This window comes from Phoxinus phoxinus, assembly GCF_949152265.1.
Source record: "Phoxinus phoxinus genome assembly, chromosome: 5".
Classification (NCBI taxonomy): Eukaryota; Metazoa; Chordata; class Actinopteri; order Cypriniformes; family Leuciscidae; genus Phoxinus; species Phoxinus phoxinus.
Genome location: NC_136880.1, coordinates 16678448 through 16706439, shown reverse-complemented (window position 1 = coordinate 16706439; position 27992 = coordinate 16678448). Strand labels below are relative to the sequence as shown.

Here is a 27992-nt window from a genome sequence, read left to right as displayed (position 1 = left end):
TTATTCCTTATGCTTTAAAGTTTAAACAATGTGATGACATGAATAATAAAAAATAATAAAAATAATACAAAATCTGGGTGCACTATGGGAATTAAAAGGGCATAGCCAATGATGTGCTTGAATGTCCTTCAAAACTCTCTTTCCCACGGTCACCCTCGCACGAAAGACAACTGTTGTTGTGCTCCAGGATTTGCTCTAATAACCTAACCTCTAAACATCTCTTCTCAAAGTTTTTTTTTATTTTTTTACAACATATATGTTTCTTCACAAATCAACTTTGTCTAACATGGCCTAGTTTTACTGTAAATTGAGAAAATATCAATGTTTCCATATGGCAACACTACGGAAAAATAGGCATGCCGTTTGGCAACGTTGTACTAGTGGAATTGTAGTAATGTACTTCCCCATTGGGACTTTTTTTATAGATAGTAGCATCAACACTATGGTTGCAGTTATTTATTTATTTGAAGTGTTTATGGTAGTATAGTTGTATTTATGTATAAATAACAAAATTATTTCTTCTTTTCAGAAAATGAAAAGAGCAATATTTAGTGCAGAGGTAGCTCTTCCACGTGATGAGAGTGAGGTTGAGTTAGTGTCTGACCATGTGAGGGAGAATCTCTAGAGTCAGAGGCAGAAGTGACAGGTACAAGTGAAACTCCAGAAGTTAGAATATCGTCCGAAAGATCATTTATTTCAGTAATTCACCTTAAAAGGTGAAACTAATATTATAGACTCATTACATGCAAAGTGAGATATTTCACGCCTTTATTTGTTATAATTTTGATGATTAAGGCTTACAGCTTATGAAAACCGCTAATTCAAAATTATAATATTGTGAAAAGGTTTTCATAAGCTGTAGACATTATTTAATGCTTTGTCCTTTGTAGTTTTTCTTGTTAATTAGTTCCTGATTGTTCCCAGGTGTGTCTTGTTTGCCAATATCCCGTTGTGTTTTAAAACCCCAGTGTTTAAACTGGGGTAAAATAATCACTGCATTTAGATTCTCCTCTCTATCATTTCTGAACTGCCTCATAGCAAAATTAAGCCCAGCCCATGATGAGAAAAAATAGCCAAAAAGTATTGTATTGTTTCCATACAAAGTAATGAAGTAACGCAATTAGTTACTTTTTAAAAGTAACTGTCATCACAGCCTGTGAAAAGTGTCCATAGCAAAACCATAATGATCAAACGGACAAAATCAAGTTCCATTGTACATTTTTCTTCTGATTGAGAAGCAGTTTCACTCGGGTATACGTCACAATAGAGAAATAAAGACTATCACAAATTAATTTTCTCCACAGGGAAATAGATTTTTGACGATAACTTATGATAAACCTTTAAAGACAGACCTACTGTGAGGTTTGGCATATCACACCAAATATGCCAGATTTTTTGGCGTATTTATGCCAAAAATATGCCATCATTATGTCTATGGCATATAGACATATGGCATATAGACTATGGCATAAAAAGAGGTTCCAGATCTTGTGAAGCACAGCATGGCGTATTTGAGTCGGTCTTGATATGCTGTCAAAATACTTAAATATGTGTATGTACATGCACATTTTGCTACAAATTTAAAATATATATGTTTCTAACAAATATAAATGAATGGTATTTATTCTCCATTCTTTTTCATTAAATTATGTAATTTGCATTGCTTCATGGGATTGTAGTTTATTCCCCCACTAAAGCTGTTAAGTCCCTTTGTCTTTTTGCCTGATTTTCAAATACTTTTCTGTAAAGCTTGTACTGTTGTGATTTGTCTCGTAGCTGGCTGGTTTGGTTCATGGCTTGTTACACTTAAACAAAGGTGTAATACCAACCGACCAAACCAACGCCACTGATGAAAAAGTGTCTGGGCTCTGATGCACTCTATTAGTGTATTTACACTTAGTTATGATGTAAACTTTGTTTACATTCTCTGTTTACAACTTTGTTTACATTTACACTTGTAGCCAATATTAGATTTTATTCATTATAATATTTCAGAACTTTGTTTAAAAACAAAATGTGTGTAATGTCCAAGGCTGTCCAGTATATTTTTGGAACTGATGGGAGGAAATGTTAACACGATGCCAAAATTCTCCTGAGGGTTTTAAGGTTTTGCTAAACCTTGTTGATAGATGTAACTTCACCATCTAAAAAAACTGTTCCCTAAGTTTGCTAGTTCAGATATACATTTGTAATTGTTAATAATTTTATTTCTAAAGAATTTAAACCATTTTGTTCTGCAAAGATTGTGTTCATGTTCATTTTCTAATTAAATCCCCCTTTATTTTTATTAAATTTTTTGGGGATGTAGAAAAATGTTCTAAGCCAGTTGTTTTTCCTCCCTTTTTTATGGCTGAAGATAAAATAAAAAATATTCTAAAAGTTTGTCATATTATTGAAAATATTTCTTGAAATTACAATGCTAATTCAGTGGTTGGAGACTTCCTCTTTTGTTATGACGCCAGCTCAGTTAAACCATTGTTGTGGTCATTAAGCATTGTGAAACTAGAAAATAGAATTTCTCAATATTTGGTTGTGCTGATGATGAAACTGCAAAATGTCAACCGTTTTTACATGTACGAAAAGGTATAGGGAAGGTGAGAAGAATTAGAATGTTAGTAGAATAGAATACAATAGAATACAATAGAATACAATAGAATGAGGCATTTATATAGTATTGTAGGTAATATAAGAATGGAAGTTAGCACACCTGTTAAGCAATACCAGACTACAGTACGTTAAAGGGGTCATGAACTGCATTGTTTTATTGTTTTATAATGTTTCCTGTGCACTTATAATGTTAGTATGATTTTTACATCAAAAGTTGTCATAATTATGAAATAAAAGGCATTATTCCTACCCTGATTTTAGCCCTCTGATTTGAACGCTCTGTTTGAAAGTCTCTGCTGTGAGACTTCAGTGTAAACGCCCACTGCTGTGATTGGCTGACATCTTTGCATATGAAATAGCTATATTACACGTGGAACTCTCTCGAAAACTTTCTGCACCCTTTTACTATTACAGTTCTCAAGGTTAACTAATCGTGAAAAGTGTTGATTATAGCATTATATGTAGATCTATAGCATTATATTTAGCTTTTTATATTTATCAATTACATCTTGAGCGCATGAATGCAGTATCTCATCATTGCAACTTGATTTCTGCACACTAAGGAATGCTTTCATCATCACTAACAGTGCAATGTGCAACAGTCCAAATCCAAGAGATTTGTTGAATATACCGTGAGTTTCGGCGTGAGTCCAGAACTCAGTCACTGATAAACTTGCGATGTTTGATTGACAGCTCCAGCTATTGTAAAGGGAGCGTTCTTTGATTGCTTTCTATAAATTAATCACAGTTTAAATACCAGATTTATTTTTAATCCTAGAGAAACAATGTGAAGTTGACCGTTAGTCACTGGTTTGATTTACTGACACATAGACAAAGAACATCTGACATTAATCAGAGATCTCGAATCACAGATCAGCCATTATAATGAACACAGTTACTTGCATGTTGTCGCATTACTGGTGAGTCCATATTGGAAAAGTCTGTTTGCAAAGCCTGCACCGAAATTGCGACTGATTTACCAAATAATTTTCACATTGTTGAAAATAAATAACCAAAATAGCATTAGGATCCTTTGGAAGATAATATTATTTTTAGTCCAGTGATCCAGTATCGCTCTTCCGCTCTTCTCTCCTCGACATCTCACTCGTCAAGGTATAGTTAGGTATATATAAAGGTATAGTTCACCCAAAAATAAAAATTCTGTTCCAAACCTGTGTGAGTTTCTTTCATTTGTTGAATACAAAAGAAGATATTTTGAAGAATGCTGGTAACCAAACTGCTAACCAAACATTAACTGCCACAGTATGGAAAAATACTATGATACTATGAAAATACTATTCAAAATATCTTATTTTGTATTCAACAGATGTAAGAAGCTCATACAGGTTTGGAACGACTTGAGGGTGAGTATATGATGACAGAATTTGCATTTTGGGGTGAACTATACTTTTAATATAATAGTGATAAAAAAGCATAGAAAGCTGAGCAATCCCTTTTTCTATTGGTCGTTATTAAGGTAATAATTCTTTGACTCTGCTTTTATAGCAATAACCTCCACCAAACTTCATATCAGTCAGGAAAAAAACACTGCACTATTTTAAAGAGTTTCAATATTCTGATGTTGAAGCCATTTTGTTTTATGTGCCCTTTTCACTCAGATTAGGTGTTTGTTTTTGTGACTTTGCTCATATTTCCACCAAATTATAAGACAAATGATATTGCAGTATTAACAAATTATATCTTACAATGGAAAATCATGACCAATACAAAGTTTTGCTGAAATTCAAGGCCACCTTTAATAAAACAGCAAGAAACAAATCAAAAGATCACAAATTACAGCGTAAATAAATAATGCTTAAATACAATAAATAACTTAATAATAAATAATCATTCCTTTTAGAAACAGTAAACTAAAATGACTCAGCCGGTAACAACTGCTGGCTTGCTATTTTGCCAAAATGTAGTTGAAAACTCGATTTATTGTTATTGTCCGAAGGTTGAAACCCTTTAGGACTTTGCACAGCTGCAGTCGCTCTTGAAAAGATTTTTGATTATCCATGGATATCTGAAAAAAAAAAAACATAATCATACTTACTTACACATCAAAGAGGTCAACAAAATATTAAAAGCAACTTAAAAATATAACCGGTTTTACCTCTTCCGGAGAGTTGTCCATCGCAGAGACAGAGAAACAGTTCTATTACGATGAAAAAAGGAAAGAATATTCACTGATTGAAAAAGAGCCTTGCAGTTATAGTTCATTAACATAGTTCAGTAAAGGTGTTAGTGTTTACCTGCATGAGGTCATCAATGCTTCTAACGACTGTTTTGGTGAGCTCTGGGTTCGAGTAGGCTTGAAGTGTTTCCCGATAGTAGCGGAGATCTTCTAGAATTCTCTTCAGGCATTCATTCTGCAAAGATACATGTCAGTGTAACAGACAAAAAGACGCAGCCAATAAACAGAAGAATTGGAAGAATTTACTATAAATTTACCTCATCAATATTTAGGACAGTGCTGCGAGCGCAGTCGGCGTTCTGTTGAGTGAAAAACAAATAATAGTCGTCAAATTATGATTTTGATTATGCTGAAATTCAGCAACCAAGCATGAACTGTGATGAAGAAAGGAGAGCGATCAGCAATGATTTTTGAATACATTTGGTTATTTATATTTAGCAGCAAACCTAATATAGAAAACCTGAAATGCTCTACAAAATGCTGGGTTGTTTTGGGTCAAATATGGACAAACCCAGCAGTTGAATGTCATTTAAATGTGAGATTTGAAGTTTGTTTGCATTTCCTATTAAGAACAGGATAACTCATCATTAACTCTGCCCGCTCTGCTTCTGACGGATGGGGTCGCTCTGTTTTTTTTGTTTTCATCTTATTTCCCGGCTCACACTTTTCTGTTCTCCGATCGACTCTGGTATTACACACAATGTTAAACAAACCAGGGACCCGAAGTAATAGATTTGGACCCATCCCGGACACGGCTGACCATTTATCTGGTCGGATCCCGGGTCCTCGGGTCCCCCGTGTAGACCTCTAGTGCTCACTGCAGAGCCAAATGACGTCCAGCTCCACCTCTCTGGATGTCTAATAGGTGTAGGCATAAAGTTCTGGGTATAGGATTAGGGTGTGGATGGATATTCTAGCTCAACTCTGCAGTGAACAGACTCTCGAGTTTGGTGGCGAATTAATCCCCAAGGAGGAGGAGTATATCAAATTCCAGAGCATGCGTTTTTCAAACAGCCCATAATAGCCGACTTCCTGTTGGGCTGACATGTGCCGTAAACACGGCTTGGTGAGAAGTTTGGTTACTGTAGCTACAAAAGCCCTAAAAAACGTACAAAGGGCTGCGCTACAGAGCACCGAAAAAAACATACAAAAAAGGGTGCGCCTCAGAACGTCAACTTCTCCCTAGACCTAATGGACAACGATTCCAAAGCGCCGTGTGCACATTTTAAAGAGTTTTGAGCATGTTAAGGGCCCCAAAAGTACCCGAAACTTTGAAAGGAAACAATAATAATACTTTGGAAAACATTAATAATAATTAATAATAATAATTTTGAAAATGTGCTCCACTGTGAGATCATCATGACATCACTCTACCTGCGGTGTGCAGGTATCCACCGTTTGCGTCCTGAGGCGCACCGCGTTTTGCTTGGTGCAGTCGAACCCGCTGAACAAGTGGTCCTGTAAGCAGATAATACATTTAATTAGACTACTTGAGTGTGTGTGTGTGTGTGTGCATGCGTGCGTGCTTGTGTGTGTGTGTGTGTCCACATAATCCAGTTCAAAAAAAGGTTCAAAGCCATGGTTTTCACAAAATATAGAAAAGGAGGCCTTTAAACAGGTGCAATATAATAATGTATTAATTGACGTATGTGTATGATTATGTGTGTATAGAGAGAGAGAGAGAGAGAGAGAGAGAGAGAGAGAGAGAGAGAGAGAGAGAGAGAGAGAGAGAGTAGATAAATGTGATACATATAAATAAGAAATATGTGGTAAATTAAATAATAATGATAATAATTTACCAAGTTATGGAAAATGGGTAGGATAAGCGTATAGGCCTACTTCTTCCGTCTCCTTTTCAGACATCTATGTTGCCAAATGTTACTTATTGTTAATTGAAAGTTTTGCTTATTTAACTTAGTAAAAAAAAAAAAAATTATGTTTGAAATAAAATTTCTTCATTAATTCATGCCATGTGGTGTCCGAACCCATAGTGGAGTGGACATTATTGAGTGCACTTATTCCACTGCAATAACGAGTGTACAACCAATGTACGCTCAACGGCTGTCCGAATTCCGAGTTAGTTTTTATTCACTCCTTCAAGTAAACAGTATTAGTGGACTGATGTAGGGAATAGTGAATGAGGGTTTAGGGAGCGATTTCGGATTCAGCCAGAGTGTGCGTTTATTAGCTATATGTGCTGGTTTATTGAATAACACTCACCATCGCGAGCACCGCGGACACGTTCCAGAGCAGAGAGCGCGCGAGCGCGTTGCACGTCGTTCCTGTGAGGCTCAATGGAGACTCACGCGCTCCGACCGGACCGGCGACGCCACAGCGCCACAGCGCGAGGCACAGGATGCTTACGGACAAATCTTTAATAAAAAACAACAACATCACATTTCACAAAACGTGAAGCTTAAATTGGATAGCTATACTAGAGCCGGAATCGTTTGTAGATTAAAAACAACAATACTTACAATTACAGACCCTGGGCAGCATTGTTGCGTTCAGCTATTGCAAATTCTAGTGCTCATAGGATCAGGATTTGTCCTTTTATAAATCTTTTGTAGATATGGGAGTTTCCTTTTCGAAACATATTAACTCAAATGAAAACAACCCGCTGCCCATGTTTTGTAATTTCCGTGGTATTACAGATGTTGAGTTCTGGAGTTTAGGACACGCTGCTTGCATACATTGGGAATTAACGCACGTTTCGATTTACGCAGACATACTTCACAAGTGCAGCGTGAGCCTACAGGATAACAATCTTGAGCCTTCTTGTGCAGTAAAGCCCCTTTCATTACTCTCACTTTAACAGCATTTTAAATTTAGTTGCATTCTCGTTTACAGTCATAATAAACATTTAGCAGAAACACGCAACGGAAGGTTAAAAATAACATTTAAGAGATGTCCAGGTAAGTTCCTAAAGGAATTTAATCGAATGTTATGATAGTAAAATATAAACATTAACAAATATCTCAGGTAAACATCAGTCTTATAGCATTTGTGGCATATGCTATTGGTAATGTTGATAACGAAATTAATTTCTGAAATTACTTTTTTCCTGAAAAAAAAAAAAAAAAAAAAAAAGAAACAGAAAAAAGACAAAGGTGATTGGGACATATCCAAGTAGTGGGAGAATATCAATGTGGATTTACTTTTAAATTGTAACAGTTAGATTGTGCACCACGACGATGATGCATCAGCCAATGTGTTATTATAGGAAATAAATATACATTTTCTAATTTAGTTGTTATAGCACAAAATGTCAAATATTAAAATAGTATACACATACTTTTACAAAATGTATAAATGACTTCTGATGTAATTCTTAATATTTCTATACATTTTGAAAGTGTCATTTAAATTAAAATACTAAATAAATTATTGTATTTAAAATTTTATTCTGACAATTTAGTTGATAATAACTGAATAGCCGATGGCAGACAAAGCAGAATACCAGTAAAAGAGATTCATCTGAAAGGAAAAAATTAGAATTCTATGCATTTTATTAATTGAAATTGAATTGCCCATATTTTGAAGATATGTCATAATAGCAACAATGAATGCTAATTGACTGATTTCACTCAATTAACCTATAGGTTTGAATTAAATCAAAGATGTCTGAAATAATTCATGGAAATGCTTAATAATAACCTCCATTAATTACAATTATTATTATTATTGTTTAAAAAAATACAAATATACACACAAAAATTATATTCAACATAATACATCATAGATCACTATTTTCCAGAGACACAAAATTTGATAAATTAACCCCAAGACGGTTTCGGCTGACTAAATCTCTCTCTGAAGTGTTGATATTCAGATGAAATGACAAAATTAAAGATAGTGAAGCCATTCATCAAAAAGTGCTAAGATGAGATTTTGTGTCATCACTGGTAAGGAGAGAAAAAGTAATCTTCCCCCAAAATGATCATGTCACCATGAAATCAAAATTGACAATTCTTATTTTTATTAATGGAATGTTGCAGTATTTGATTTATGTCTGATTTATCATTGATATAATTTATTCGTGCACATTATTCCTTTTTTTTTTTAGTATGCATATTCCCTCATAATCTTTAATCAAAACAACTTCCCCTCCCTTGCGGCTCATCTCTTCTCTTCTCTTCCTTGATGATGTGTTTACTGGCAGGAGGGTGAGACAATCTGTCAATCACATGAGATCAACCAATAGCAAACCACAATCATCCAATAAATTCCCCATGGACAGAATCAAGTCCCAAAATTTGTTCTTGCTCAAGAAGCTAAAGGCCTTCTGAAGTTCGTGTAAGAAAAATATTCATACATAAAGCTTGGAAGAGCCAGGACATTTTTTTTATACAATTGTATTTTGTCTGAAAGAAGAATGTCATATAAACATAGCTTAGGGTGAGTAAATCATAGGCTAATTCATTTTTTTGGGTGAACTATCCCTTTAAGCCAAGGTTTTAAATATATATATATATACGATTCATTAAAGATAATGCATGTTAACAAGCTTTTACTGTGATAAAATGATAGCTTTTCTGTGTAAAAACCCTAAAGCGACAGTAAAAATGATCATTTATGGACGTTTAAAAAAACACGTTTTACAAGAAAAAATGAATGGTCATTTTATGAAATTATAAGCCTAATTTTTTTTATTTCATATAAGTGCTTCAGTGCACTGTAACCTTGATATTTTCTGTTTCTTCTTCTGACAGGTCATTTAACTTGCATTAAACTGGAATGTTCCTCTTTTTTTCCCTTTAATGTCACATTTCCTCTCTTTGGCACCAGTGATTTTAAGTATGAAACAGCAAGCTTTCCTATATCGTCATTTGGAGGGTTTTTAAAGAAATTTACATAAAATCAAGAAAAGCGTTAACAGAGGCTATGATATTTGAAAAAGTCTTTTTTTTTTCTTTTTCTTTCTTTTTGCATGTGACAAGTTGCAGTTCCTGGAAACTATGTGTTCACTGTAGAAATTAAATAGCCTACATACACTGTAAAAAAATATTTTCATGATTTGTTATCACAACTTTTTATCTTTTGTCAAATCAACTTTGATAAATGTGTGAAGATACAATTTTGAGTTTCTGTTTATTAAACCATTCTTCTTCATTGTATTAACTCAATTTTTTTATTACAACAAACTCAACTTTTTTAAGTGAAACCAATATTTTGTTTTACAGTGTAGTTTCATCTTTGTTAAAGCTGTATTTTGTTGTTTTATTAACATTAATGACACAGACAACAGTAGGAATATTGGGTTTCTGCTCGGACCAAGAAAAATGACAAACATCTGGTTTCTTTTTATGACATAACCGAGAGAATTCTTGCAAAGACGAGTCCGTCTTAAGGAAACGCAAAAGAGTGATCAATTCGCTGTTTGAGTTGTTTGGTCCGGATTGCTGTATTCACACCTGCCCAAAAGATGCTTTGACATCTGTAGTTCGGTTCATTTGGTCCGGACCACGTGATTGCTCTGGTCCAAATCCGTTGATGAAACGAACAAACGAACCAAAGTGCAGTCACGTGACAACATCCACATCACTCGTTGGCCGATTGATCCGAAATCCGACAGACAACACGCCGCTTTTTATGGAGAGACGACTGCGTGGGCTGATTGCATCGCTAGTCATAGTTTATTATATAGTTTGTCTACGCCATTTTAGGCAAACAATAACACTTGAGAAAAAAGCGAGGATGCGGCATTAACGCGTGCATTAATGTTGCTAAACAGTGACATAGCCTAATGCACAGCGCAGCTGACTATACGGCAGCTGGATCAGTCCAAAAAGGCACAGTTCTTTAGCAGTTGGGTCTGTTCGAGGTCGGATCTCGTTCTCACCACAAACGAACCCGAACTGCTGCAGAGTTCGTTTGAAAGCGTACCGATACCTCCTTGTTTGGTCCGCTTTTCGTGCGCACCCGAGTGCGATTGCTGCATTCACACCTGCCCAAACGAACCGCACCAAGGGGGAAACCGATCTCTAGTGCGATTCAACCGAACTGAATGAGGCAGGTGTGAAAGCACCCTGAGTTTACATTCTGGACAGACCCTTACAGTCATAATTTTTATTTTATTTTATACTACATTTCATGTATTTTATACACATTCCAATATTATTGCTTTAGTAAGCCACAATGTTGAACAAGAGTGGAAAACCCACAAAAAACAACTTGACTGTCTTTATTTTCCTTATCATTTGTGTCCATTTGGGGGAGCAGACACGTCATATCTGATGTAATATTGTGGTACTGGGCTCTTGCCAGGGAGAGAGTGGGAGTGCAGTCTTGATCTGGAGTGCTGTGCGTAATCTGGCCACAAAAAGGAAGTAGAACTACTCGACTCTCGGGTCAGTGCTGTATGCTAACACTTTCTGACAAAGTGCTATTTTGTCAGATTCACTATTGTGTTAAAATTCTGAAGAAATCTTAGATACAAATTGTAGATATGAAGTGAACTCGAAGAAAGAGAGATCTGGTTTTTACAGTTATTGCATTTTATTTCTTTTAAGAGGTTTCGTTTTTGGGACTGACCTAATACAAACCACAATGACACTTGTTTGGTGTTGAGTGCTTCGTCCCTTGTGACAGTTTAGAGGATGAAAACAATGTCATACTGGCCCATATTAAGTCATTTATTTGACCGTGATTTCCTTTTACAGTTCTGTGCACAAATACAGAATGGTGTGTCACTTACATCTGTGAAACAGGAAACGCCACATTTAGAAGAAAAAGTAAGTAAAATAGGCATTCTTAAAAGACTGACATTATAGTTCATTGTGAACACAATAATACATTTCCACCACACCAGGCAGCTCCAAACAAATAATGCTAACAATATCCTAAAATTCACGTTTGGTTATGTTTTCTTTGTTTTAGGTAGGAGAGCTCCATCCACAGCACATTAGTCAGTGCAAACACTGCGTCAGAGTAAAACTAGAGAGTAAAGAAAACAATCATCCCCAAAGAGAGATATTGCAGATGGTAAGTAAGCGAATCCAGCAATAATCTGCACAAAGAAGCAGTTTACTATTGATATGGAAGCATGTTTCTGCCACAAAATAAAAAAATAAAAAAAGGAATTGCCAGTTTTTCATCTCACAATTTACACTTTTTTTCCCTCAGAACCGCAAGTTTATATCTCACAATTTGGAGTTTATAACTGGCAATTACAAGTTTACTGTATATCTCACAATTCTAAGAAAAAACTGCAAAGTATTCACTTTTTTTCTCGCAATTGCGAGTTTATATCTCAGAATCGTACTTTTTTTCCTCACAATTGCGAGTTTATATATCACAATTCTTAGGCCTACTTTATTCCTCGCAAATGTGAGTTTGTCTTACAAATCTGACTTAATTTTTCACAACTGCAAGTTTATAACTCGCAATTGTGAGAAAAAAGTAAAACAAATGTGAGATTTTTCCCCCATGGCGGAAACAAGCTTCCATAGTGCAAAGGATAGTTCGCCTAAAATGAATAAGCCTTTTATTCTATGGAAAATAAAAATATATTTTGGAAAATGCTTCATGTTTTTGCTCATACAATGAAAGTCAATGGGGTCCAGTGTTGTTTTGGACCCAATTGACTTTCATTGTACGGACAAAAAACATTCTTGGTAATATCTTTAAGCAGGTTTGAAACGACATGATGGTGCGTAAATGATGACAAAATCCTTTAACTGTTGGGTGAACTAGCTCGTCATAGTTGTTTCCTATTGAGGTCCACACGGAGTGACCTAGAATTCAGTACATCATGAAACCAGCAGACATTCTACACAGGAACAGATCCATCCTGACAGTGATTGATTCATGTTGAATGATTCTTTTACACTATGAAGCATCCACAGGACTTCCTCAAAAGTGAGTGTGTAACCCTCAGCTAAGGTGCGGGCATGCATGAACACTTACAGCATGTATAATTGACATACATCCACACGAAGCTTGTAACATAGGCAAAAACACACACATCTAGTTGAAAAAGGGGTCTATAGCGAGTACATTGCTTCTTAATATAGTGAAACACAAGTGGTTGGACCCTGTGCTGTTTGCCTCAAAATGGAGAATCACAGCGACCGTGGCAAACTGCTTTGCTTTTGGCCAGAGACTTCTCCATCATGTGCCTCTGCTGGCTGTGTGCATGCCTGTTCAGAAAACAACAAAAAACATTTTTTACATGTAATTTTATCAAAAACTTATTAGGCTCTAATTTAAAGATTATTATGCACCCCTATTATGCTTTTTTATATATATGAATTAATGTAGTGTTATACAGCTGTAAATGTAACAGGTCTGCAAAGTTTTAAAGATCAACGTTTTAAATGGAATTATTGTCTCATAAAAAAAGAAATGATTCTAAACAGCTTGAAATGAGTTGTCAGTAATTCTAGTCTTACCTCCTATTCGAACCCACGTATGTTTGTAACAAATTTGCATAATGCCAGCTTGTGGTCTTCATTGGTTGCTCGTGAACAATGTCTACTTTGTTTCGACCTCAAACACTGTAGTTGTAACTGAGGCCTGAAAGTGTTTGGTTCATGTTGTCGATATGTCGAGAAGAGGCTGTTTTCTGTGCGGCGAAAGCAAATCCATTGCATGCGCTTCCAAAGGATGAGGATTCAAGGCAGAATTGATACGGTAAGACCGACACCATTGTTACTGTTCACAGTATCACTGTATATCAAGTGCTGAGCAAGATGCAGAGCTGAAATTCAGATGGTAATGAGTGTTTGGTTTCCGAACTGTAGACCAATCACAACAGACGGAGTCATCTGGCCAATCAGAGCAGAGTAGACCAATCACAACAGACTGAGCCATCTGACCAATCAGAGCAGAGTAGACCAATCACAACACACTGGGCCATCTGACCAATCAGAGCAGAGTGGACCAATCACAACAGACTGAGCCATCTGACCAATCAGAGCAGAGTAGACCAATCACAACAGACTGGGCCATCTGACCAATCAGAGCAGAGTAGACTAATCACAACAGACTGGGCCATCTGACCAATCAGAGCAGAGTAGATCAATCACAACAGACTGGGCCATCTGACCAATCAGAGCAGAGTAGACTAATCACAACAGACTGGGATATCTAACCAATCAAAGCAAATTGAAACAATAAAAAAAAGACTGGGTCATCTAACCAGGTTTAGAGAGACTGAATCCTTTATCGAGCAGTTTCAGACACTGTGAGAAATGAGGTGATGCTGCAATGTATATTAAGAGAAAATTACAGTGTTTTTTGACCTTGGACGCACGTAAACCTACTGTAGGAGACCTCCAAAAAAGGAACCGTTACAATAGCATAATAGGGGCACTTTAAGCTGCGTTTTGACTGAGTTACAGGCCTAACCTGGTCAGATCCTCCACATCTACCAGCATGGCATCCTGCTCCATGTGTAGTTCATCTCTCATGAGCAACAGCTGAACCAGCTCCTCATTCAGACCTGCAATGCAGCCACAAGTCAGATCTACACCTCTTTACTGACATTACTACAACGAAATAAGTTTGTCTTAACTTAAGTCTTTTAGTTAACTTAACTTAACTAAAAAAGTAAGAAGAGCATGGCTAAAACTATCAATTGAATGTAGATGTTTTTAGTTAGATACCGGTAACTATATAATATATATATAAAAATAATGAAACGAAACATTATGTAAATAATAATAACAGAATGGCTTATTTTGAACATTTCAGTCTCCTGTCTTCACCTTGTATCTGAGAGTGCAGGTCATTGGTGATAACCTGTAACTGACCAAGACTCATGTCCCTCAGGTCCACAGGCCTCAGACTCCTCTTCATTAGACTCTCACTGATGTGTGGCAGATGTGGTAACTAAAGCACAAGGACAAAGTTGAGTCAAGTTAAATGCATTGTGTTTTTTTTTCTTATTATTTTTTACACAATAAGCTTTTGGGAAAGAAATTGACCACAGCACTATTCTTGGACACTCGTCTCACTGACCAGGTCTGCCACGGGGGACCTGCGGTGTAGCTGAATCTGCCTCTCCACCTCCACCTGCATGCGGGCCATGGGACGGGCCAGAGCCAGAGCCACACGCGCCTCCTCCTGCAGCCGCCGCTGTAGCCGCCAGAATTCAGAATCCTCCGAGTCCAGGTCTTCCTCTCCCGTATCCCGGTCAGACAGAGAGGAACTCTGTTTACTCTATAGGGAGACAGAGGAAAAACAGAAACTGCTCAGTTAAGATGCATAACGTGTTAGTTTCAAAATGCAGAACTGTGTAATAGACATTCAAGGACAGTGTGTCGTGTACCATAGGTGACAGCGGGGTGTCCAGGCTGGTTTCTGTTCTGCTGTCCTCTGCATCGCTGTCTCTGTCACTGCTGCTGTCATTCACAAAACACATCTGTAGATTCACCCCGTTCTGAAACCTGTGAGCGTGCAGCGAGAAAAGAGCAAGGTGAGACATGAAATCTGATAATAATAATCTGATTGTACTGCTCAGAATACAAAACATACATGGATACCAGCTGAAACTATCCATCTATCTACAGTATCTATCTTTCTACAGTATCTATCTATCTATGTATCTATCTATGTATCTATCTATCTATCTATCTATCTATCTATCTATCTATCTATCTATCTATCTATCTATCTATCTATCTATCTATCTATCTATCTATCTATCTATCTATAGTATCTATCTATCCATCTATCTATCTATCTATCTATCTATCCATCTATCTATCTATCTATAGTATCTATCTATCTACAGTATCTATCTATCCATCTATCTATCTATCTATCTATCTATCTATCTATCTATCTATCTATCTATCTATCTATCTATCTATCTATCTATCTATCTATCTATCTATCTATCTATCTATCTATCTATCCATCTATCTATCTATCTACAGTATCTATCTACAGTATCTATCTATCTATCTATCTATCTATCTATCTGTATCTATCCATCCATATATCTGTATCTATCCATCTATCTATCTATCTATCTATCTATCTATCTATCTATCTATCTATCTATCTATCTATCTATCTATCTATCTATCTATCTATCTATCTATCTATCTATCTATCTATCTATCATCCATCCATCTCTATCCATCTATCATCCATCCATCCATATATCTATATCCATCCATATATCTCTATCTATCTATCCATATATCTCTATCTATCTATCCATCCATCCATCCATCCATCCATCCATCCATCCATCCATCCATCCATCCATCCATCCATCCATCCATCCATCCATCCATCCATCCATATTGATTTATATTGAATTTTTTTACTATATTTTAATTATTTTATTTTACTTTTGACCTTGTTATTTCACTGCTATTCATCGTTTAAGATTTGCATATTCTGACTATGTTTTTGCATAAAAAATCAAAATAAATACATGTTTGGATTTGTTAAAAAAAAGTGTTAATCTACAACAATGCAGCTTTTTTGCCATTTTACTCCACTGTCCAATTCCATTGTCCTTTGTAATATTGTTTTAGTGTGCTCAATTGATACTTTATTTTGTAGTGGTGTGAAATACAACCAAAAACTTTAAAATTATGTGCTTTAGAATATATTTCGATTGGCAATCTATCAGTCATGTGAATTTTTTTTTTTTTTTTTAACATTTATTATAATTTGAAGAAAAAACGCCTTAAAAACACAAAGAAAAGTAAAAAGAATTCTAAAATTCACATAAAAACTTCAGATTGTTTTTAAAAATGAACCGCAAAAGAGTGAAAGTTCTATTTTTAGTGTCTGTGAACCAGAGTGAAACATACTTCCCACGGAAAGACTCCACTCTTCAAATGCAAGAGAATCTTGTGGTCAATAGTATTCTAAGAAAACACTGACAGCTTCGAGTAATTCTATAATTACAGTTGAAGGCTTCATTGGCAGAGTTTACTCAGTGGTATCTCTTGGAAAGTAATTAGGTAAACAAAGATAAAGAGTTCTGTGGGGAAATATGCTCATTCTGTTTAATTTCAACCGTCTTTGGACTTTCTTTTGCTTGGATTTCTAGGAACCTTATTTAACGTAGTTGAAAATTGAGAAAAGCACAGAAAAACAGCCACTCCCACACCATCAAACATGGCCAAACCATGGATTTGTGGTAAAATTATGACTGATGCAAAAAATGAAAGTCTTATATAAGATGGCAAGTGATAAATTATGAGGGTTTTATGAGGCTTTATTAAGAGAAAGCGTTAAAATAAGAATTGTACAGTACATAACTGTATACAAATGTTTAGTGCAGATTAAATACAAAGACACCAAATTGTATATAACAAATAAGTATAAATAACAATTAAAAGTGATCACTGATCTCTTAAGGCGCACTTTTTTGCAGAAAGATTATTTTGCAGATGAATTGCTGGTATTTTCACTCTCTGCAAAATCTTTTCATCTCCACATCAGCAATGTCTGCAGTCAACAGTCTCTCTTTCTACCATCCCGAAGTGCTCTAAACATGAAACGGTAAGCACAGCGCACCAGACTAAAATAGAAACAAAGTGAAAATGTTCCCTTTTTTTCTGTCAAATATTTGTTTGAGCAAACAGTGAAAGCAAAGTAGAGACTGGTGTCAAGCGAGAAATTGGGTTGACTACCCAAGACAACATAAATTATACACTGAAATCGAACTCTAGGTTTAGTATGCTGCAATGAGCTCTGGAGTTTGGGTTCCTTCCTTGCCACTGCCACCTTTGTCTTGCTTAGTTGTGGTTTAAAATACACTTAATATTCAGTAATAATATCAATTTAATTTAGGCTGGCCAGATTTCTCAATTCTCAGAGTGGAATTCAAGACTCCCTTTTTAATTTATATAATATGCGTGATAAATATAATAATTAATAACTTTTTTTTTTTTAAGATTCTCTTTAAATGTGTAACCCAGGGTCCCGGGTCCTACTCGCCCCGCTCTGTGCGGGCCTCAAAACTGAGTCTCCGACGTGAGGCTGTGTGTCCACCAAAGCGTTTTTTTCACGCGGCTGACGTATTTTTTCAATTGTTTTCAATGGGAACGCCGCGTTTTTTAAAACGGCATGAGCGTAACAAGGCATTGAGCGTTTTTTTCACGCTGAAGCGCTCAGTTTTTTTTACAGGTCGCCGAGAGTTGAAGAATGTTCAACTACGCGCTCATCACTATCACTTTTTACCCAACCGACCAATCACAGTGGAGGAGGGGCGGGACAAATACCACACCGACCAACTGTCACAACATTCTTTCTGTACAACGACATCAAGCAGCAGAGCTAACCGAACAAAAACTGTGCCGCGGATATTCTGTATCATAGCAACGAAGCGTTTCAACTGAAAAAACGCTGCGCTGCCATAACGCTCTCAAGCGCACACAACTAGCCGTTTTCAGCAGAGCGCCTAGCGTTTTCAGCTAGCTAAAAACGCTTTGGTGGACACACTGCCTGAGAATCAGGCACTCTAACAAGGAGGCTAAAGACTGCAGCCTCTGGCGACTGTCGCTAGAGAGCCTATTGAGATCAGAGGAGTGAGGTTTACTCGCACAGCAACTACTAGATGGCCTCCGTTACAAATGTACACGAATGCCTCTTTTTGACATCTTAACATCCGACTTAAAGGGATTTTTTTTCTTCCATACTATGGTCAATGGGGTCCATCAACTGATTTGTTACCCAAATTCTTCTAAATATCTTCTTTTATGTTAATTGGAAGAAAGAAAATTTGGACTTCGGACAACTTGAGGGTGAGAAAATGAAGACAGAATTTTCATTTTTGGGTGAACTATCCCTTTAAACTCCTGCGCGCTCTCACTGACACCAGATCCCACCTTCACTATCAATAGGGAATTGTGATTGGATGGTAATTTTGTTCTCCAAAATATACAATGATGTGATTGACTACCTTAGATTAGACAGGAGACTCTCTCTATTGCTTAGCTATAAACAATTGTTTAGGAAAGGTGAAATATGGGACGAAACATGATTTTGTTTTTCATAGTAAGTTGGGACACTAAAAATATATCTCAAATACAGGGCTGTCCTGGTAAAAGCTGGACATCTGATCATTTAACTGCATTGACACTATCGGATTAGAACCAAATTTGAGCTGAATTGAGCTGGATAATGGCGGTCAACGTGATTTTGCCAATTAAGGAAAAACATTCCAGTCGTAACCCTATCCCTACCCCTAAACCCTACCATAAGTTTTCCCTAAAATGGTTGTACACTGGTGGTAAGCCTAAACTTGACATAAACTGTAAACTTGTCCCTTAAATCTGATTGGTTGACTGAAATGTTGATCCAGGAACATGTAGCACTTGGTGAAATCACGTTCACTGGATAATGGCAATTGCCAATTTACATCAAATCAATAAACATCCTACAGGGAAGTGCAATAAGTTTATTGAACCAGAAACAGGAAAATATGTTCTCATACACTGCATAACATTATAGCGGAACTGAACTTATTCATTTCAATATTGATTAACTTTTAGCAATTTTAAACCACAAACACTGTCATTGTTATGTTTATTAATGTGAAGCTGCTTTGAAACGATCGGTATTGTATTAAGCGCTATATAAATAAATGTGACTTGACAGTTGTCATGATTTAAAAAAATTATGCTTCGTCATGTAGTAACAAAAATATTCTCAGCAGAACCTTCTAAAATACTTGAAAATGTTTTCATTATTATTATTTTACCTTATTGCTATATCATCCCAGTCAATACAGTTATACACTAAAAACAATCAACATTACATAAGACACACAACATCAAGCCACTGATCACAAGCGCACACTGACCGGGAGGACGGGCAGTTTTTGCTGCTCTTGCTGCAGCCAGTAAAGGTAACCGGTCCATCGTCATAGAAACTGCCAAGGGCCAGCTTCTGCCTAATGGACTCCCTCTCGTTCCTCTGGGCCTGAGTGCAAACACAGTTGACTTCAATAAATGAAGAGAACGCTCACAGACAGTCAACACAACATGTGGGCCACAGAAGACCTCGCGACCAGGAATATTTGATGAGGCATTTTAAAAAGTAGCCTAGATGTCAATACAACGTCTATTGAATGCTTGTGTTAAAGGGTAAACAACTCGCTAGATTTCAAGGACAAGAAGGTATCGGTGTGGGAGTGTGAATGGGAAGGTACAATATTAATCGACAAACAGCAAATTACAAAGACGAGGAGAAAAAAATGGAGAGACCTGATGCAGTACGCATGAAGCCCTCGACAAACATACCCACATAAACATTATAAATACATAATCGCCTGACTATTCCTGATGACGTTATATTGGTAAGAATAATGTTCTCTCAGATGTGCATACTACACTCAGTTCATTGCCATGGCAACACGGTTGCCTTCTGATGGTGCTCAGAATGACTAATATTTAAAAATGCCTTGCGCTCATCTCTGCAATAATCGTAAGGCCTACTATTGTGGAATTAAATAACTTTCCCTTCCTGTATCCACGGACATGCTTATTTTAACTCACTTTCATTTTTAGCCTGATTGCAGAGCAGTTCCACTGAGATTAACATTTGGATGGAGAAATATATGGGGCGGAAGAGAGGCTGATTCATGATGCACGAAACTGAAACATCCATAGCTCAGCTTGTGATGTAATATTAGCAATCTGTAAAGCAGGTTTCCTGTACATTCTGAGGAATGGGAACAGCTAAATTTGATTGCTTTTATTAATGAGTGAGATGTTGCCATTAAACTAGCAGATAATGCCAAGCAAAAACAGCCATCCACAAAAAAATACGACCTTGTATGGGATATAAATAGGATTGGATTGGTCCCAATTCAAGCAGTATATTTATTTATTTATTTATTTTTGTCTTTTTCAGTTTAGATCATATATCGATGAACTAAATCTACAAGAAATTTAACATCCATCACTCAGAACGCCTTTCTTATTATCAGAAATATTCGTTTAATCTTCAAGCCACCTCATACACCATGATCTTTCAAATATACAATATAAAGCACACCGATGCCTCGCTTACACTATTAAAAAAAATATATAGACCTGTCTTACCTGGTAAACACATTTCTCTTGGTGCACCATCTTTCAGCGCATCGTATAGTGCAGCAGCCAAGCCCTACCTTCTACTGCAGTGTCTGAGCTACACCCTTGAGACTAGCATCACACACACATGAAAGAGGGGGAGGAGGGAGAGTGCAAGCGAGCATGCAAGGAGAGCACAAGCGTCTCACAATGGAACGCAGCCACTTAAAAAAAAAGCAGTGAACTAGATCCGTAATTTGGGATCAATTTCACACTAGATTTTTAAATCATTTAAAAAAAAAGTTAACTAGATCAATATTTTGGCATCAATTTCACGCTAGATTAATATATTTAATCTATCCACAAATTTTCCTAATGCACAAAACTGGGTGGTACAGTTGTAATCAAAATGATTCAACCACCATTGCAAATCAGGGATCACACTTACATATGATTAAATAGAGTAAAAGTAATGTGTATTTGCCGTGCTGTCCGGTTTGGCCCAAACCCAGAGAACTCCCCCATCCCAGGTTGGGATAGGAAGAGTTAGAAGTGAGGAGACGGGGTGGTGGAAGGATGCTAGAAAACTGTCAATGAACAGAGACAAGTCTGATGTATATATACCTCTTGTCTCGGTAATTGAGTTAAATTAATTAAATGAATGTGCTCCTCCGGTGTCGATTAGGATAATTATCTGAACGTGCTCCTTCAGAACTTTGTTAATAAAACATGATTTCACGAGTTCACAGTTACATTGATTAAATTGAGTAAAGGTAATGCATATTTGGTATGCTGTCCAAGGGGAGGGCTCCGAGCTCGGAATTTGGCCCGAACCCAGAGAACTGGCCCAAAAAGCTAATTTAGCAAAGGACAGCCAACAGACTAAAAGAGGCCTACTACCAGATAGCGAGTCAGGCTAGCTGTCCTTGGGAACTCGCTTTCCAGTCCTGGGGCTAGCTGATAGCCAGTCTATTCTGCTACAAACATACATCATTGGGAACCACTACACCAACACAAATATTGAGGCCACACACAAGAGGCCTAATAAGGCTAGCTACCTGGTCACCTTCCGAGGAGGCCTGTTTAAGGCCTACTACCCATCAGTGAGTCTACTGCCCAAAACAATAAGACTAACCACATGTGTTAAGCTGGCCTACATCGCCCTCTTGGGGGCTGCCCAGTCAAGGAGGCCAGCTGAGGCCTACTACTTAACAGCGCAGCCTTCGTCTGCAGATAAGCTGTACAGCGACTCCAGCATCCTGGTGCCTAAACACATTGCCCATGGCAGTGTACTCAGCAAGAGCGCAACACCCTTTAAGCAAGGGGAGTACAACATACGCCTCAGTGGAGGCCCCAGACGGAGGAGCCTACCATCTATACGCATGGGGGAGTGGGGCTCGCTTGCAAGCCAACAACCTTCAACCCATCGCTTGAGCAGTAGCTAAGCGAGCTGAGTGGGGCCTACTCTAGAGCCCTAAGTCCATATGCTAGCTCTGTTTGGTGGGGTCTGGCAAACAAAACAATCTCCTTGCAGAGTGAAAGATGGCCTTACCTTTCCCTGAAAAGACCCATTGTACTGGGGAGGCCTTGCTGGAGGCCTAACCCTAGATCGTTAACAAATCATGCCTACTACCAACCTGAATTACTTTTAGCACCCCCGAATGCAGAGAAAGGGACAGGCCTTGCCCGAACGACTCCCTATTATGGGAGGAGGCTGTCATCTAGCGATGCTAAAAAATCCTATGCTCACATAGTGAACGGCCAGAGGCAGGAATGCTTCAGCAGAACGCCTCCACTATCCCTAGTATAGCCTAGGCCAGCTTTTGAGGCAGCCCTGGTGAGGGCCAGGCTATAAGCGTAGATCTACCTAAGGCTCGGAGGAACACCAGAAAAATGTCAGACGGCACCGTGGGCTGGGCATAAGGTCTATCTGAAGCTCCAGCGTCAGTCTCTAGAGAGAAATCTACTAAGATAGGAGACAAACTACTCTACCATAAGGTGGCTAATAGCCCAAGGGCTAAAACAGATGTGCTTAGAGAATAAACCAAGCGGCAGCATACAATGTTACCATTTTATTAAAATCATCCTTAGAAGCGGGAGAAAGGGAAAGAAAGGGAAGCCATCACATACATGAAGCCCATATAACTCGTGCTTCTCACTATTGTTCTAGCCACCTAACAGGGGGAACTTCAGGGCCCTAAGAATAATTTATTGAATAATTAGACATTGATATGACCCCATAGCTATACAGGGAACAATGTCTGTAGAGAGATACATTTTAGTGTTAGTTGCACACAAAAATTACTCCCCTGCGGCATGCGAAGTGAAGACTCACCACACATTTCTTTATGACCATAGGGTCTACCACCAATACATGCCTGAAAGAGGCACTCTCACTAACCAAGGAAAGGTGGGCCATCAGAATAACGTATATCAACTCATCATGGGCCCAACCTCAGGCCTGATTTAAGAAGCGCCTAGGGAGTTGTGGAAGAGGTAATTACGCCCTCAGGGAAGGTGATCCATCACCAACGTTTGTGCGTTTGTGCTGGATCACCCCCCTTAAATCGCTCTTCCAGCGGGAGTCCCACCTCTTCTGCAACCTACTCCTCCATGGAGGGGGCGCACAAGAGGCGACGCTGGATCTCTGGCCCTGTCTACGTTCCTTGGACCATGATGGGCCAGGCCCTCCTGCATGTCTGGGATCTCAGCAGTATGCAGGTCCTAAATGCAGCTGAGCACGCCTTAGCCTCTCTGAACTTTCCTACCACCGCCTCCACGGAGGTACCAAAAAGTTCTGAGGGCGAAACTGGTGAATTGAGCAGAGAGCCCTACTCTTTCTCCCCGATATCAGCCAAGTTTAACCACAGATGTCTCTCCGTGGCCACCATCGTCCGGCCGATCACGGCAGCGGTTTGTTTAGTGGCCCGGAGAGCAAGATCTGTGGTGCGGCGCAGCTCAGCAACCGCCTCAGGGGACATCCCTGCTCCCTGGTTGAGATCCCCCAGGAGATCAGCCTGATACGCCTACAACACCGCCATGGTGTGCAGGGCAGCACCGGCCTGACCTGCTGCCGTGTATGCTCTGCCATTCAAACGCAATTTTTCTTTTAAAGGTTTGGATGGCAGGGTATGGAGCTCTCAGTGTCGATGATCGTTTCTCAGATGCGAGATAGTTCGCAAACGTCTCTTCAATGGGCGGCATCGACACATACCCATGTTCCTCTATCCCCTCAACATCAGCGAAACTAGCCCGCTGATGTTGATGGATGCGGGCGGACTATGGGTTCTTCCATGCCTTCTCGAATCTCGGTATAAAGATCTGGAAGGAATGGAAGGCTCACCCGAGCTGGTGGTCTATGGCCGGGGAGAAAACGATCTTCAAACATTCAAGCGATCTCTCCCATAGCACGCTGTCATGGCAACTGCAGCCTAACCGCAGCGCGATCCATAACATCCTCTAGCTAAGTATACACTAGGTAGAGTGGCTGAGAGGGTTCAGAAGGATTATCATCACTGTCGTCAGCCATCACCTGCTGATCCAGCAGAGCACTCACTGCTAGGCTAAGAGGAGAGAAATCCTCCACCTGCAGCTCACCCTTGTCAGCCGCCGGATTATCTGAGAGGGATATCCCCCTCTCAAGATGATCAACGAGCTCCATCTGGTAACCCCAAGATGCGGGACCCGAACCACAAGGTCCAGATGCTAAACGAGATGAGAGCGGAGCGTTCTTAAAGGAAAAAGCTCACAGTTTGCACAGGCAGCACCCTCGAGAACTGCCCGTGCGTGCTCTTCACCCAAGTATCTTAGGCACAGGTACGCACACTTCTGGAAGCAATGTTTTGCTTTCACTGTGCATTTCATTTTTCTTACCGTAACTGAAGCGCTTTCAGACAGAACAGTCCCTGAAGACGAAAAGATCATTGTCATGTTTGCAAGCTGCCCTTTTATACTTCCAGGTCGCACCTTAATCATTCACACTGAATGATTCACGGGCTGTCGCCGGTCAATATGATTTCCGTGATTTGATAGTGATTTCAGATACCTGTCACACCTGAGGTGTTCCCATTAGCGCCATCGATGCAGTGAGAGTTCCCTCTCGAAAGGGAACTGTTTAAAATGTGTATTCACCCGATCAATATTGATCCCGATAGCCTAAACTATGAAAAGAAAATTCAACCAGGGACAGAAAAAGAGAAGGATTTGAGCTGTGCTCTCACGGGGTTGAGCCGACGGGGGTGTATAGTGTGAACTAGCCGGGACTGAATCTGCGGTGTGGCCCTGGCTTACCGAAGGCCTGCTGCTGGAGGAAGGCCCGTTCCTTCACAGGAAGGGGGCTGAATTGCCCAAGACGCGAGCTTAGTGCTCGACGGGCCTTATTGACCATTTCTCTATGGCAGGGATGATTCAATGGGCCGGATTAGATAAAGATGCGAAAGGAAATCGTAGATGTTTCGGCGGCGGTGGCGAGGGTAGGCTTCGGAGTGCAGGGACGCGTTGTTTGGGCTGAAGCTCACACGATAACTAGAAGGAATCGCAGAGGAGAATCACTCCTTTGGCCGGAGGATTTGCGGAAATTGATTCCCCGAGGACGAATCAATTCGGGAACTTAGGCCGGTACCAAATGCTGGAAAACTGTCAACGAACAGTGGTAAGTCTGCCGTATATATATATCTCTTGTCTTGCTAATTTAGTTGATTAACTGAATGTGCTCCTCCTGTGTTGATTAGGCTGTTTGCAATGAACAAATCAAACAAAAGTAATTGAAATAGCTCAACCATAACACAGTGGTTTCCCCAAATTCAACTGAAAATGCAACTTTTAATGACTTCTGCAGTCTCAAAATTATTCAACCCCCCGAATAGAGGCACAAATCTGCAAAAGCAGTGTTGTCTCTAGAAAATCCAACTAATCAAGGGCTTAATTTAAAAAGTTATGAAAAGATATCATCGCCCTTCACAAACATGGAACAGGATACAAAAAGATAGTGAAGGCACTATATTATCCTAAAGAAACTGTTGGAAGCATAGTTTGCAAGTTCAAAGTTACAGGAACTGTGGTTACACTACCTGGATGGGGCAGAAAAAGGAAGCTATAGCTGCAACCAGATTTCTGAGAAGACAAGCTGAGAAAAACTCTTGAGTGACTTGGTGGCAACAGGCACTAAGGTTTCAGCTTGCACAGTAAGGCGCGTACTAAACGCATGACAGAACTCCAAGACACACACCCCTACTGACCCAAAACCACAAGAAAGGTCAGCTCCAATTTGCTCAAAATCATATACGGGTGAAACTCGAAAGATTTGAATATCGTGCAAAAGTTCATTTATTTTAGTAATTCAACTTAAAAGGTGAAACAAATCAATTATATAGACTCATTACATACAAAGTGAGCTATTTCAAACCTTTATTTGTTATCATTTTGATGGTTATGGCTTACAGCTATGAAAACCTTTTCTCAATATTCTAATTTTGAATTTGGGGTTTTCATAAGCTGTAAGCCATAATCATCAAAATTATAACAAATAAAGGCTTGAAATATCTCACTTTGCATGTAATGAGTCTATATAACATATTAGTTTCACCTTTTAAGTTGAATTAGCTCAGTAGCTCAGCTATTTGTCTGAGCTACACTGTCTACACAATCCCACACGAAACCTTAGGTCTGGTGATCAGAGACTTTTGGCTGTCCCCAGATCACAGTTAAAGAATAGAGGGGACAGAGCCTTTGCAATTGCTGGCCCTAGGCTGTGGAACAGCCTTCCGGTTTACATCAGAGCGGCTCAATCTCTAACTGTTTTTAAACCCTCTCTTAAAACCTTTAATTTATTTTTTTTAGCTTTTAATTCACTGTGAGCTTCTGTCATGAATGTGTGGTTTGTCCTTGTTCTTTATTTTGTGTATTGTTCAGCACTTTGGTCAGCCGTGTTTGCTGTTTTTAAATGTGCTATATAAATAAATACAAACTTAAGGTGAATTACTGAAATAAATGAACTTTTGCACGATTTTCTAATTTTTCGAGTTTCACCTGTAGATAAGCCACAGAAGTTTTGGGATTCTGTTTTGTGGAGCGATGAAACAAAACTGGAACTTTTCGGCCCTATGGATCAGCAGTATGTCTGGAGGAAGAATAATAAAGCATATGCTAAAAAGAACACTCTGCCTAGATTTAAGCATGATGGTGGCTCACTGATGCTCTGGGGCTAATTTGCATCCTCTGGCACTGGAAACCTGCAGCGTTTGGAAGGCAAGATGGATTCATTTAAGTATAAGGAAATCCTAGGAGAAAAAAAAATATGCCATCAGTGAGGAAGCTGAAGCTTGAGCGTCATTGGACCTTCCAACAGGACAATGATCACAAGCATACCTCAAATTCCACCAAGGCTTGGTTGCAGAAGAAGTCCTGGAAGATTCTACAGTGGCCATCACAGTCACCTGACTTGAACCCTATAGAGAATCTCTGGTGGGATTTGAAAAAGGCGGTTGCAGCACGCAAACCCAAGAATATTACCAAAATGGAGGCCATTGTTCACGAGGAATGGGCTAAGATTACTAAGAAACGTTGCCAGAAGCTGGTGTCTGGTTATACATCTCGTTTGCAGCAGGTTATAACAGAAGAATTGTGTTCTATTAAGTACTAAAGATGCTTGCCATGAAGGGGTTGAACAATCTTTATACTGCAGAAGTCATTCAAAAAAGTTGCATTTTCAGTTGAATTTGGGAAAACCACTAGGAACATTTGTTGTGTTGAGCTATTGCAATTACTTTTGTATGATTTGTTTATTGCAAACAGCTGGAAGTCTGTACATTTTGCCAATAAACCTTTGAAATGGGGGTGGAATAATTTTGATTACAACTGTATATAGTACTGGGGTGGCTCATTGGGAGGCTGGTTGGCTGACGTTTTGCATTCAGCAGCTGCAGTTGTAGTACAGGGTTGAGGGGTGGTAGTTATTGGTGGCATGGTAGGAGTTTTGGGAGGTTGAACTAGGTATTGTGGATAAAGCTGTTGCAAATAAAGAGGATAGTTGTGGTAATAGTTATACTGAGGGAATACATCTCCAGGGTACATCGGGGGTTGCAGGTTATGGGTTGTTGCTGCCTGGCGAACTTGATGAGCAGGTTAATTCATTTTAATATTAATTTTACTACATTAAGTTAATTCTAACAACTGATCCAAATATTCATAATTAATTA

At 38.6% G+C, this 27992-nt stretch overlaps 2 protein-coding genes across 2 annotated transcripts; both read right to left on the bottom strand.

The window, feature by feature from the left end:
* Positions 1–4495: 4495 nt before the first annotated feature.
* On the bottom strand, positions 4496–7303 carry LOC306998963 (interleukin-12 subunit alpha; the record flags this gene model as incomplete). The annotated part of the gene is made up of 7 exons (XM_079613362.1): positions 4496–4633; positions 4724–4765; positions 4863–4979; positions 5062–5103; positions 6179–6262; positions 7025–7176; positions 7282–7303. 7 exons carry the CDS (start codon positions 7301–7303, stop codon positions 4514–4516), a joined length of 579 nt encoding a protein of 192 aa, XP_079469488.1. The 3' UTR covers positions 4496–4513.
* Positions 7304–11288: 3985 nt separating this feature from the next.
* Positions 11289–20930, bottom strand: LOC306999024 (schwannomin-interacting protein 1). The gene is made up of 7 exons (XM_079613421.1): positions 20827–20930; positions 19584–19702; positions 15078–15195; positions 14768–14968; positions 14515–14638; positions 14156–14249; positions 11289–12945 (listed from the first exon to the last, which is right to left on the bottom strand). The coding sequence occupies exons 1-7, from the start codon at positions 20854–20856 to the stop codon at positions 12855–12857; spliced, it is 777 nt and encodes a 258-aa protein (XP_079469547.1). The 5' UTR covers positions 20857–20930; the 3' UTR covers positions 11289–12854.
* Between the last annotated feature and the right edge of the window lie 7062 nt (positions 20931–27992).